This window comes from Rhinolophus sinicus, chromosome 1 (assembly GCF_057876585.1).
Source record: "Rhinolophus sinicus isolate RSI-liver-muscle chromosome 1, RSI-T2T, whole genome shotgun sequence".
NCBI classification, from domain to species: domain Eukaryota; kingdom Metazoa; phylum Chordata; class Mammalia; order Chiroptera; family Rhinolophidae; genus Rhinolophus; species Rhinolophus sinicus.
Genome location: NC_142501.1, coordinates 121,502,880 through 121,517,063, shown reverse-complemented (window position 1 = coordinate 121,517,063; position 14,184 = coordinate 121,502,880). Strand labels below are relative to the sequence as shown.

The window sequence follows — 14,184 nt, the reverse complement described above, 5'->3', positions numbered from 1 at the left end:
CTTTTTTCATAATTTCTTCTCCTTGGCTAGCTCTTTAAAATAAATACTGTGAGTCTCTTATTTAGTTGAAATGATTCACAATACTCTATTTTTTGTTCCCTGAAATGATAGGTTTATTATAAAGGTCAGCTGGGAAGAGCTACTGCTTTAAGTGTAACTCCGGAAATGGAAAGAGTAAAGAAGAATCAAGAAAACATTAGTTCGGCAAGTTGGTTCTATTCGTTTTGGACTATCACAAAGGATGTTTCATTAATCATTTACTACTTGCAATCCTATTTTTTGCTTGTGAAAACAAAACCTATTTTCAAGAAACATTTGGGGTATATGCAATAAGTACATGTGTTATTTCAGATGACTTCCAAAAGCTGCCACTGTACACATTTATGTTTTCTTGCAGCCCTTCATTGATATTTCCTGACGTGACCAACAGTTACACTTAAAGTTTAATTTTAAACTATGTTATGTTCATTTAAACAATGATTCATGTTATTTTAGCCAGTGTCTTTGAAAGTGATAAAGTCTTTGATGCGTTAAGTAATTATCATTTTTCAGATGTAGTCTCTTGAATGTGGTTTGTTAAATGCTCTCCGCAAAGGAAAATAAGAACTGAGTCATTACTCCAAAGTAAGGACTTCTAGGAAAAAATTTTTATGTACATTTATTATAGAAATCAGTTATTCATTAAGGTCCCATGGTGCATGTCAGTGTCTTATGTGGATTGTATGCTTTCTCTTAGTGAATGTCAGGGCTTCAGTTCCGAAGTGCACACGTGCACTCATGTCTGCAATGATTGGTAGCCTTATCTCGTACATAATCAGCTTCACAAATAGCAGTGTTCAGATATACCTGGTCTGTCAAGAAGAGTTCTGAGCCTGGGGATCAGCATTTAGATTTTACAATTTATAGCTCTCTAGTGGCATTTCTGTCCAGGGATGCTGACTGAATTCTACCTAAATTACCTTTAAGTTGTAGCTGCTTAGAAGGAAACTAGATTTGTTCCTCATTGTTTCTTGTCCTCTACGGAAGGGAAAAATAAAAGGAAACAGAGGGAAGCTTGGTTTGTATTCTTTAATAGTGTTATGGTGGGAAATGGGGAAATACAGAAAAAGAAAAATAAATTTAGGTTCTGTTCAGTTTTGGATTTTCCCTATTTAGTTTAAGTATGGTAACCACTTTTACAGACTGCATTGTTAGTGGATATTGCTTATTTATGTATTTGTTTTCAGTTGATAGAGAGATTTAGGTCATTTTTACTGTAGTCTTTAAAGGAGACCTTTGAGAGTAAAATTTTGTATTGCTCTTCTAAAACAAAATGTTAATTCACTGAACAGATTACCTGGGAAATAATTTATAATATGTTGTATATGTTTCACTCATTTGAAAAGCTTGGAAAAGTTATGTAATGCTTTTTTTTTACTATAATTGTCTTATTGTTAAGTATGTTCTACTATTTACTTTGCAGGTAAAATATACTCAGGACCAAAAACAGATGAAAGGTAGACCAAGTCTGATTTTAGATACACCTGGTCTGAGACATGTCAAAGAAGCACAAAATCATATTTCAATGGTAGGGTACAACCAACCAGATCCTTCTGCTCACAACTAAAATGTACTAAGGAACGACACCACCCAGTGTACTGACGGCATTAGTTCACCATTAATCTGGATAACTAACAAAGCATGGAAGTGCAGATGGGCCTGTCTTTTTGGGGAGACTTTAATTACACTGAAATGTAATGGAGATATTCGGTCTAATAAAATAATTTTTCTCAGAGATTTTTGGGTGTGTTTTTATTTCTAACATGACTACTATAAATGCATTTTATGAAACACATTTATTTGCCTGGACTTATTTCCAATTAATTTTAAGACAGGGTTTGGTGTGTTTGCATGTTGCAAAGAATATTTAAAAAAATGTATGTTTTTAAAAACAGCTTAACGAGATATAATTTATATACCATGAAGTTTACCCGTTGAAAGTGTACAATTCAGTACTTTCTATGATAATTTACAGAGTTGAATAACCCTATTCCAATTTCAGAGTATGAAAATGTATATTTTGAAGTATATGTAAGTTTTTGTAATTACACACAAAAATTGTATATATATATAATTATTTGTAACTCTTAATTTTAAATAATACTCTTTTCTTGAATAATTGTGTGGAAATAGCTTATCATTTTATTGCATGTTAAAGATTAAGAAATAGGAAATTAATTTGTACCTAAGTTAGTACATTTTAGAGAGTAACCAGGATATATATATATATATGTATATATATATATATATATATATATATATATATATGCACACACACACACACACATATATACATACATTTAAATTTTTACTGACATGCTGGTTTATATATAATTTGAAAGAGCTGCTAACCATAATGATGAAAAACCGCACTTGATTCCTAATACTAGGAAGTTGAAGTTTCAGACGTTATTTTTGGAGTATTTGGAAAAGTAGAAAATAATCGAGATGTATAATAGCTGGTGCCGCGACAGCTGTCATATTAAAATTTTGTGAGTTATGTAACAATCAGGAAATTTCAGTTTGAGTTAATAGTGTTTTTCCCTTTTTTTCAGGTAAAGTATCATGAAGATTTTGAAAAGACCAAGGGGAGGGGCTTCACTCCTGTCGTGGATGACCCTGTGACAGAGCGAGTGAGGAAGAACACCCAGGTGGTCAGCGATGCCGCTTACAAAGGTGTCCATCCTCATCTGGTGGAGATGGACAGAAGACCTGGAATCATTGTTGGTAAGCCAATGGTCCTTCTCGGCAGGTCTGCAGGGGCAAAGATCACGCTTGCCCTAGCTTTAGAATTAGCCTCCTTGTTCATTGGCCTCCTCCTCCAGTGTTTGATGGGGTGCCCAGCTAAAAATGGACCACAGGCAAAGTGTTATTGTTTATACCATGTTTAATGGGATTCATGGCAGTCAACAGATATCGTTGCAAATCCTTTCTGTGATTGGACATTCTCTGTCTTTACTAACTTTCTGGTCTTAAGAATTTTCCTGCTTGTTAAGCAAAGAAGCAGCCCAAATATTAGACGTAAGTGATTAACAAAGGTTGGATGATTATTTTGTTTTTCCTTTGGCTAATGTACTTGATCAATACATCGTACTACAGACATCATCTGCATGGGTGACAGAAATAATCCCAGTTAGGTCACTTGACCACGAGCAGATGTCCCAGAGAGATTCTGATTGTATTCCATAATACAAATAGCATATATTTTTTTGAACATTATCTCTGAACTCGGATAATCAAGAGCTTTCTAAAAGTCCCATAAACTAGAGAGGAAGGAACCGTCTCTTCCTGCTGTTCCTTCTACTCAGGGGAAATCTTAGGAACATACTACTGTTGAATGGAGGCTGAGACAGCAAGGACCAAACCAAAGTGTAAGACAGGGCTAGACAGGAAAGTTATTGATTTTTCTACATATGTCGATAACCCGTACTGCTAAATGACAGTTGTCTTCTTCAGAGCAGTTGGCCTCTGAATTTTTGTAGCTGGTCCAATTATATTGCTCAAGTAATATTTTTGGTAACCATACAACAGTGCCTCTCAATAGTCCACATGTTAGGTTAACTTTAAAGGTAAAAAGCTTGTTTTGGGCACTTAGTGAAAAGCCATTTCGAGGTGAGTCGGTGAGGAAAGTGTGTATTGGATGGGCTCGTGTCTTCGTATAAAACAAGGTGCTGAAGTCAGGGCACTGAGTGATTTGGATGGTTATTAGGCAGCTCTGAAAGTATTTTCCAAAGAGGGATTCTGAACATATTTGTAGGCAGTTGATAGCTTTGCTGATCTTCCCAAGTTGATTGCTTAAAAGGATCACATTAAGTTAGATGAGTTATGCTGTTTTCATCAAAAGAATTACAGACTTAGAGTTTCATTGCTTTGTGTTAACATCTCATAGGGGATGGTGCAGAGGGTCTGACTCACCCCACAAAGGTGAAAATGCTGAAGTCTGCACAGCTTACACCAGGGTCCCACCCTAGATCAGGAGCCAAGAGTGGATGTGAGATCTTGCTAGAAGCTGTGAGATTGTGTAGACTTTGAACTTTCAGCAATCAGTGCTCATGACCTTTGACATAGAGATTATTATTATTTTTTTTAAAATGGCTATATACCTCTAAATTATTCACTTCTTGGGCCATCCAGAAGTTAGTTTATTTTGTGTAATTAGGGGAACTGTTTTCTATTGAGGACTTGCCGGTGAAACCACAAAATGGACTACATTGAACAAACATTAAACTTCTGAGCCAGGCATGGAATACGGGTTTAGAGATTTTCTGAGTAATTCAGACTTAAGTCAGTTTGTTTGTCTTCTGTTTTTGTCGGAGGCTCTGCTACTTACTGGTTGTAACCTTGGCCAAGCTAACTCAATCTCGCTCTGCCTCAGTTTCCTCATCTATAAAATGGAGATAGTAATAGTACCTACTTTCATTTGCAATAAAGCTTAAATGATTTGTGTTATAACTGAGCATAGTGCCTGGCGTATGTTAAGCCCTATATAATATTAGTTAAAGACAGACAAGTAGATCTCCAGTTCCAGGTTACTAATTAATTGATTTTACTCAAGCTCCATTTCTGCCACATGTCCATAATTAGGTTTTTATTTCCCTGTTGTTGGTGTAACACTACACAGATCATTTTAGGACCTGATAACCATTAGATGGCGTGACTGATAAACTCAGAAGTTAGTAGATTTGGATTTTGTTTCCAGCTAAAATAGGAGACTAAATTGTCTTGCACAGTCTGATTACTAACCACGGCAGTGACCTCATCTTTGTCCCACTGAGAGCAGGAAGCTGCTCCTTGATCATCTGTGTATCCCCCGTCGGTCCTCGCTCCATGCCTTGCTTTAATTGCACTTTCCTAATAAATGTTGTGCGTTAGCTTGTACTGACTGTCTCAGAATGAAAACTGGGCTGCCACTTGCCCATATTTTAAATGCTTGTTTCTGTTATAGGGAGAGAAATTTTTGTTTTGTTTTCTCAGACAAAAAAACTCTCAGTCACTTCCCATGAATTACATGTCCTTATTCAGGAGTTTTCTTCAAGCATTTCACCGGTTTCAGTGTGTGGGAGCATGCGTGATGGCGTTCAGGGCTGTGGGGAGGCTGCACGGAGCTGTCTGGTGTGCACGTGTGCTGAGTGATGCGTCACAGGCTCCCCAGGGAGGGTCAATGAAGAATAAACAGGGCAACTTAAATTTGACCATAAAGCTTCCTGAAATCCTGGTGAATACGAATTCCCTTTGCTGTCCTCTGATGTCTGCAGCCAGGTGGGTTCGCTTATTCCATTCGCTCCTTACAGATGTTCGCTTGACTCTGGTGCTGACTTTCTTTTTAAATTCATTCTTGATTTGTTCGTTTCTTCCTTTTGGTAAAAGACCTCAAGGTTTGGCGCACCGATCCCGGCTCCATCTTCGACATTGATCCCCTGGAAGACAATATTCAGTCTAGAAGTCTACATATGCTCTCTGGTACTGCTTATGTTTCGAGCTCCTGTCCATTTATGTAATTTTCTCCTGACAGTGAAGCTACTCTGAGCTGTAGAGGTTCTCTATGCCAACAGTATAATATCAATTTTAAAGTTGAGAATTCAAAAAACCAAAGAAGTGGCTAGGCTGCTTTAAAATACCATTAAGCATTTATGAAAATAAAACTTGCAAGAGGGCTCTTTAATATATCCAAATTAGTTTGTTCTAGATTCATTTAGAAAGGCATCTAGAGCTTCCTTACATCTGCTTTTTTATTAGTGAATATGATTTTATAGGTTTTCTGTGCTTTCAAATGCAGTTAATTTGGATTGCACTAAACTGCCAAAGACATAAAGGAGATTTGTTTCATGAAAAATGATGTTACAACATTTTAAATGTAGATTTAGAGAATTATACATAAAACTGTGGGGAAGTTTTCTATATAGCATCATAAATGTCTTAAAATAGACTTTCAAGTATCCTTAAAATTTATATAATTTTGTATAATCCAAAATTTATAGTTTATGTAAGAAGTTTGACTTTTAATTTAGACTGTGTGATTAAAATTAAAAGCAAAAACCGGATGGTTCGTATATCTGTGTATAGTAATAGAATGGTTTGACATTTCAGACTTTCAGACCATGTTTAGCAAACTGAAGCTTTGACAGTTATACAATTATTTTAAACAATTAAAAATAGACATAGATCATTTAGGTCTTACCCTCCCCCCTGATTTCTACTCTGGATTTAATTGCTGACATTAATAAAATTGAAAGCCCAAGGCAAAGTAGGGATTCTAATACTTTTATAGTCAATTGGATCCATATAATCAGCCAAACTGTCATGTAACTTTTCTAAAAATAAAGGGAACAAATACTGTATGCTTGGTGATACTTGAAAACAATTATTTATAACCAGATGTTAAGTTTGAGAGAAATTTATTAGTTTGTCAATGTGTTCTTAGTTCTTGTCAATTTCCCATCCTTCCATCTCTCCTTTAAGATCTAGATTTAAAAAATGAGTATAAATGATCAGTAAGTCAATGATAAAGTTGATGCAATGTCTGCTGAAGTTTGGGAATAGGTGATTAGAGCTTATAATAGCTGAGCTTTTGGATTGTTATTTAATGAAAGGTTGTTTTTCTGTCTCGTTAAACTTTTAAGTGTGTGTTTGTTTCCTTTGTTCTTCAATTCACTTAATGCAAGTATGAATGTTTTCCCTCCAATATAGAAAAGGCGAGTCACTACAGGAGACAGCGGTCTCGATCTCATTCGAGCAGTACCTTTGGGACAGGTCTGGGAGATGACAAGTCAGAACTATCAGAGGTTTACCCTAGCTTTTCGTGTTGCAGTGAGTTAACAAGACCGTCTGATGAAGGAGGTATCGAGCATTAACCACTCTCAAAGAAAATTAATTCATTTTTTAAACTGTTTCACACGTGTGTTCCTAACACATTTTTTTTTTTTTTTTTTTACACCTTTTGCAGACACATTTAGCCTGGGTGTCTTTGAAAATTTTAAATCATGTTTACAAAGTTAAGTTAGTAGTTTTTGTTAAACTACTAATTTGCTTTTTTGCATGTTCAGTTTTCCTGTCTTACTTCACTATTTTCACTGCAAATGGATCTTTAGTGACAAAAGGGTCTTGGGATTTGCTGCTTGAGTCTGTTTCACGGGAGTTGTACGTATGTGATGGATATACAAGCCAGAGTGGAAACGAGTTCTGCAGAGTTTGTATCTGATTTCCATTAAGGAAAATCATTCTTATAGTTACGTTTTAGTGGCTGAGAGGTTGCTATGAAATATGTGTGTTTAAATATTTATGTACATTTACAGTTAGAGTTAGATCTTGTGAAAAAGTAATTGAGTATGATGCTTGGGATATTCGTTTTTTTAATGGGAAATACTATTGATTGTTAATAATCTCTGTATTTTATATACCCATCCTTTCCTTCTGTTTTCTGCATCCAAGTTGGTGGATTAGGTCTAGAACTTTTAGTTGAAATTGTTTTGGATGTTAAACTAATTCTACTGATAAAGCTGTTATTAAAGGCTTGTTTATTTTTTTATTTTAATTTTATTTTTTGGTGACAACATTTATGTTCTACTCTCATCTAATTTCAATTATACAATACAATTTTATCAACTATAGCGACCATGTTGTACATTAGATCCTCAGACCTTATTCATCATATAGCTGAAAGTTTATATCCTTTTACCGACCCTCTCCCTATGTCCCACACCTCCCCAGCCCCTGGCAACCACTTTTCTACTCTCTCTTTCATGATTTTTGACCTTTTTTCTTTCTTTTTGATTCCCCATTGGTAGAAAATTTTTAAGATCTCTTTTTCTCTCTGATTATATGAAATCTTTATAAATTAGTTTTGCTCTGCTGTATAAGATAGACGTCAAGGGTGTCCCCTTTCTGTGTCTGGTTCTCTAACAAAGGGTTTAGTAACTTCTTGAGGGTCTTTTTGTTTGTTTGTTTTTGTTTTGTTTTGTTTTTAAATAACTTGGGGTTATTGATTTTTTTCCTTCAGTCTCTGTGGTTCTGGAGTTGGAGAAAAATGTTGATGCTTGATGAGATAAATAAAAGCCAAAGCAAAGAGAACACATTTCTATCAACCTTTTTTAACTTCACCTCAGGTCAGCGTGCTGGAGTTGATGTGTCTCCTGAGTGCAATGCACCATGGAGTCTTTTCTTCTGCAGTGTCCCTTTCACTTCATAGCTGTCCACACCAGTGCAACGTCCACTCTTTTATTCACCACATGTTTGTCCAGTGCTCTTTGTACACCAGCCCAGAGCTTGGGTCTGGCAAGGCATACAGCAGTGAGTGAAAGACACATGCGTTTGCTCTGAGGGCTTAGAGTGTGGTGGGGAACCCTGACATGAAGCATATACTTACCCAAGTACTCGATAATGATGAGAAGAGAAAGCACTAGGAGAGGAGGGCGGGGGCTAGGGGACGTATTCCAGGGGAATTCCATCTGCCTTGATATCAGGGAAGCCTTCACCAGGGAGAAGATTTCAGCTGAGATATGAATGTTGAATGGAAGTTAAATAAACCAAGGGGACTTTGGGAGAGAAATGTTCCTGGAAAGAGAACAGAGCACTGCAATGGTGTGTCAATGGGACATTCAAATGGAGGCATCGAATAGGCAGAGTTCAGAGGAGAAGCCTGCACTGGAGATAAGCGTGGCATTGTCCGTGTCAATGATAAGGTCTTGGATGAATTCAGAGAAGAATTCAGAGACTGCCGCTGTGGATGTCTCAGCTCCCTCTGATCCAGTAGACTTTCAGACTGTGTTTAGCAAACTGAAGCTTTGACAGTTATGCAATTATTGTAAACAATTAAAAACAGACATAGATCATTTAGGTCTTGCTCGGCCCCTGATTTCTACTCTGGATTTAATTACTGACATTAATAAAATTGAAAGCCCAAGGCAAAGTAGGGATTCTAATACTTTTATAGTCAATTTGATCCATATAATCAGCCAAATTGTCATTTAATTTTTCTGAAAAGAATGAAAAGGCAACAAATACTGTCAGAATGGCTATCGTCAATAAATCAACAAACAAGTGTAGGCGAGGATGTGGAGAAAAGGGAACCCTCATGGACTGTTTGTTGGTGGAATTGCAGATAGGGACAGCCTCTACGGAAAACAGTATGGAGATTCCTCAAAAAATTAAAAGCGGAAAAATTTTTTTGAAGCGTTAAGTCGGATCATGTCACTCACGCTACCATTTCAATTGTGACTATTACCCCAATCCTCACCATCATTGGCTGACAAGGCCCTCGCCCCATCTGGGCCCTGGCTGCTGCCCTGAAATCATCCCTGCCATTCTCAGGACACTTGCCCACACTGCCATCCTGGTCTTCCTACTTCACTCGAACCTTCCAAGAAAGCTCCTACCTGGGGCTCTGCACTTACTGTTCCCTCTGCCTGGAACACTCCTACCACCCCATATTTTCTAGCCTCACCCCATTTTTCATGTTTCTGTTCAGATGTCAGTTTATCAGAGTGACTCCCTCTAACTACCAGAGATAAAATAGCTACTCCTGTGCTGTCTGTCACTTTACCTTGCTTTCGTTTTCTTCACAGCATTTGACTCCACCTGAGATATTATATCCAGAGGGTACCAAAAAATGTATACACATTTTAAGAAAGGAAAACTGTATTAAAATTGTAATACTCAATATATACCGATAACAAAAGATGAATACAAGTCATGTTTGACTTCTGCAATTACAAGAGGTGCTCAAAGTGGTTGCCCTCAGCGTCCAGACACTTCTGATTACAGCAAACTACTGCTTGAGCAACGATGACCAAAGTGTCCACTTGTATACATTTTTTTGGCACCCCTAGTATTTGTTTATTTGTCTATCTCTGCCTTACTAGAATAGAAGCCCCACAAGAGCAGGGATTTTGGCTGGTTTGTTTACTAATATATTTTCACCTCTTAGAATAAGCACTCAGCAAATATTCAGTGAATGAATAAAATGGCCAAATTAAATTTTTTTTCTGCTCATTTTTTTATTGAGATATAATTGACATTGTATTAATTTTAGGTGTACAATAAATTAATCTTTTAAATACTAGAACTGAAATATAAATCTAAGTATTTTTTTTAAATACTATTCTGTTGTTAAGGCTTTCAGAAAATTCTTGCATTTTTTATTATGATGATGTTTTGATATATTTCAATAACATTAAAGCACAGCTGAAAAAACCGTAAAGTGGAAACATTCCCAGTGTATTTTTTTTTTCTAGTGGGGCAGGAAAAGAGTAGTATCCATGACTTTTTGGTTGCTTTGAAATTTAGGGTCCCCTTTGAAATGTGTTCTATGCTGGGCCTTGGAAAGGAGGTACTGATTGTCTCTGTGGAGGGATGAAACTTTTGTGATGATGACAGCTGTTTGATGAAAACCTTTAGTGTCTATAATGGTAACAGTCAATCATCTGCATTTGTTTAAATACTATTCTAGAAATTGAAAAGGATTTTAGAAAAAGACATGTTAGTGGTAAGAGGAAGCAAAAGAAAATGATCACAGTATTTAGAAATGCCACTTCTTTTTCATCCAGATTTTGTTGGTTTCTTTAAATTTAGATTAGGATTTTTTTTTTTTTTTATGATAAAGTTTGTTATGTCCCAGAGAGCTGTCCTGTAATGTGGGGGTGTGTGTGGCAGTGCTGTGCTGCAGTGGACACCACGCCGTGCAGAGAGCAAGACGTGAAACTTCCCCCTCACTCTCATTTGGGTTTGCATAAGGTTATTAGGCTCCGATTCCACATCTGTAACTAGAAGGATATAGAAGAAGAAGCTTTGTAAGATATTTTACGTTTCCCAAGCTAAGTGCCATAAACTTAAATGAACGTTAATTTTCTGTCTGTACCTTCTATGTGTGAGAATGTGTTCATGTCCTGAGAGTGATCTGTCTTACTTTGTGGATTAAGTGGCTGGGCAGTTATGAGAGTCCTCGTTTTAGGGTCCTTCTTATGGGCTAGAAAAAAATTCTGATTGTTAGCACAAAGGGTGAAGCAATCAGCTCATTTCCTTGAGGCAAAAGTACAGTGTTTTCATCATTCCCGTTTGGTTTTCATGAGCATTAACATAGAAGCCTTGTCCTTGAAGTTTTTATCATTGTTTTAGTTATGTGTTTCTCATGGTATTTTCCCATCTTGCTTTGATTGCTAAATATTTTCATTTTCTTATGTGATTATTTTGGGCTTTCTTGACATTTCAGTCTACTTTCCAAAGTATTAAGTTACCAAAGGGTTTTCATTTTACATCTCTACTTTGTTACTTTGATGCAATAAAAAAAAGGAAGGTTTTATTTAAACTCCATCGAATTTTGGGTTGATTCTTAAATAATATTTGAAATTATCTTTATTGCCTTTTGGTATTGGATTAGGTTAACTTATTTTCGTTAGACACAGTTTCTTGAGTGGAAATAATCCTGATGGTTTCTGCTTATTTCCCTTCGAGGTTTTCTTTGATCTCCATGTTTGTCTTTAGTTCACTTGCCTGCAACATGTATTTGCCTTCGGGTACCACTTTTTATTTCTTTGGTTTTCCTTAAGTTCTAGTGCTCTGTACTGCTAACATTTTTATGTTGCAATCTCTCGTCCCTCGTTTACCCTTCTCACTTTGAACTTGTGTTCAGTTTCGCTTCGGGTATGTGTTTCTGTCTTCCTCCGGAGCATACAAGTATGATAGCAAGGGAAAAGCAGATATACTTTTCAAACAGACATTTCACAAGTGTTTCAACCTTGTGAACATTTTCATTGTGCAGTGAAAGAATCTTATTGGGATGACCGGCCTTCACTGATGGAAAACACCTTTCTGAGTCCTGTGACAGCCCTAGCTGGGCTGTGCTTATAGCACTCCATCCCATGTAATACACTCTCAAAAGAGGTTAGATTGGAAGAGATGCTTCAGTACATTCTGGAACTGTCAGTATATTGTCCACAAGCATACAAGAGGGCGGTATACCAAGGAAGTAGCCAATTGTCCTGGTGTTTTATAGGCTCCCATAACTGCATCTGTTCATTCACCAAACATTTACCTCATATCTCCTGTATGTGTGAGATGCTGGGACCACAAAAACAAAAGATACAGTTATTGTTATCAAAGAACTCACATTCTGGTGGGCAAACCAGATGCATAAACCCGTTTTGCTCAGGAAGGTATTATGATGGAGTAATGCCTAGGCTTCGAATTAGCCAGGAAATAGGAAAAAAAGTTTTAGGTGGAAAAGTAGCATGTGAGAGAACACAGAACATTGGAAGCTTGGTGCCTTTTGGCACATCTGGAGCCCGGGGACTGCGTGTGTCTAGGAGATGGGCTGAAGAAGACCAGATCAGTGTGTGGCAGTGCTGAGCCAGGTGTTTTCAGAGGTAGGGTCCAATTGAACATAGTTTCAGGGCACTTTCCTTGGGCTCTAGCCTGTAGGAGATGTATAGGCTACTTAGAGGACCAGTTACCCGGACGGGTAGGTGGTTGAGTCTCTCTGTCTTGGGATCTTGTCTTAGCATCCAGTCTGCACCGGATGACTTAAATTCTACCAACAGCATCAACTCCTTGGGCATTAAGTGACCAGAGACCTTCTTAGGAGTCCTCTGACGGGGTTAATGGTGAGGAGACACCACTGTGGACTTTTATTTCAAGCTTCACAGCCTGTTTTATTGTTGACATTTGTCATTTACTTAGAAGAGCAGAAACACTAAAACCAAGGCACCTTCCTTCTCTGTTGACTCCTGGACTCCAGACAAAATAGCCAAATGCTAGATGTTTAATAGATATCTCAAGTCTTATGTCTGGTAACAGAATCTTATTTTCTATCTTAACAAACAAACCTATATCTGTTCTTTTTTTTTTGTTCACCGTTCCAGCTGATGATACACTCATTCACCGTAGTACTCAGGCAAAAACCGTGGCGTCATTCTTATCACCTTCCTTCCTCTCACCTTCCTTCACATCGAATCCATCCGTAAGCCTGTTGGCTCTATCTTCAAAATGTATCTGTCCTGAATCCCGCCCCTTCTCACCACTTCCAATGCACCCTAAGCGAATCACCATCCTGTCTGCTTGAGAATGGGCTGGATTCCAGAAATAGGCTCCTGGTCTTTGTAATTCTATTCTTGCCCCCTTCAGTGTGGCCTCTCCCCAGCTGCTATTGATCCTGTAAGAATCTGCACCTGATCGCATTACATTTTTGCTGAAAATACTCTAATGGCTTCCAATCACACGGGGACTGAAAACCATGGTCTACAGTCTGTAAGGTGTTGCAGAGTCCAATCCTCAGTCATGTCTCTGATTTCATCTTCCACCAGCCTCCTTGCTCCAGCCACACAGGTCACCTGGCTGTTTTAGCATGCCAGCCATTCTTCCACCTTGAACCTTTGTAACCACTTGTCCCTTTACCTGGAACACTCTCCCAGGTGTTTTTGTGGTTTGTTCACTTCCATCAGGTCTCTCATTAAATGTCAACTAATCAGAAAGGGTGTCCTTGATCACTCTACATAGAAATACACCCACCTACACCCATAAGTCTCTATCCCCTTACCCTGCTATATTTTTCTTTATAATTATTTTTAAAGCTTCATTGAGACATAATTGATATACAAAAATCACACATATTTAATGTATACGTTTTGATGAGTTTGGACATATGCATATATTGTGATACTATCACCACAATTAAGGTATTACACATATCCACCACCTCTAAATTTCCATGTGTTCTTGTGTGTGTTTGTAGTAAAAACATGTAACATGAGAACTATCCTCAACATATTTTAAAGTGCACAATACAGTATGTTGTTATCTATCAGTACTGTGTTTTACAGCAGATCTCTAGAACTTGTTCATCTTGTATAACTGAAACTTTATATCCTTTGAGCAACAATTCCCCATTTCCCTCCCCACCCCTGGCAACCGTCATTCTATTACCTGCTCTATGAGTTTGACTACTGTAAATATGGAATCATGCAGTATTTGTCCTGTTATGATTGGCTTATTTCACTTAGCATCATGTCCTCTAGGTTCACCCATGTTGTTGCAAATGATAAGATTTCCTTCCTTTTTAAGGCTGAATAATTTCCCACAGTATGTAAGCACCACATTTTCTTTACCCATTCATCAGTCGATGGTCATTTGGGTTCTATTCATATATAGGCTATTGTG

The 14,184-nt window shown here is 37.4% G+C and overlaps 1 protein-coding gene across 8 annotated transcripts in view; it reads left to right on the top strand.

Moving 5' to 3' along the window:
• The window catches only part of NEBL (nebulette), a 160,798-nt gene that overhangs the window by 126,896 nt on the left and 19,718 nt on the right, over positions 1 to 14,184 (top strand). For 7 of the 8 annotated variants that reach the window (XM_088789084.1, XM_088789082.1, XM_088789088.1 and 4 more), the window contains 5 exons: positions 112 to 204; positions 1,463 to 1,567; positions 2,595 to 2,766; positions 5,407 to 5,499; positions 6,727 to 6,876. In XM_088789084.1, the coding sequence (XP_088645210.1) occupies positions 112 to 204; positions 1,463 to 1,567; positions 2,595 to 2,766; positions 5,407 to 5,499; positions 6,727 to 6,876 (613 nt within the window). The remainder of the gene's footprint in view (positions 1 to 111; positions 205 to 1,462; positions 1,568 to 2,594; positions 2,767 to 5,406; positions 5,500 to 6,726; positions 6,877 to 14,184) is intronic. The other variant, XM_088789094.1, reaches the window with a different exon arrangement.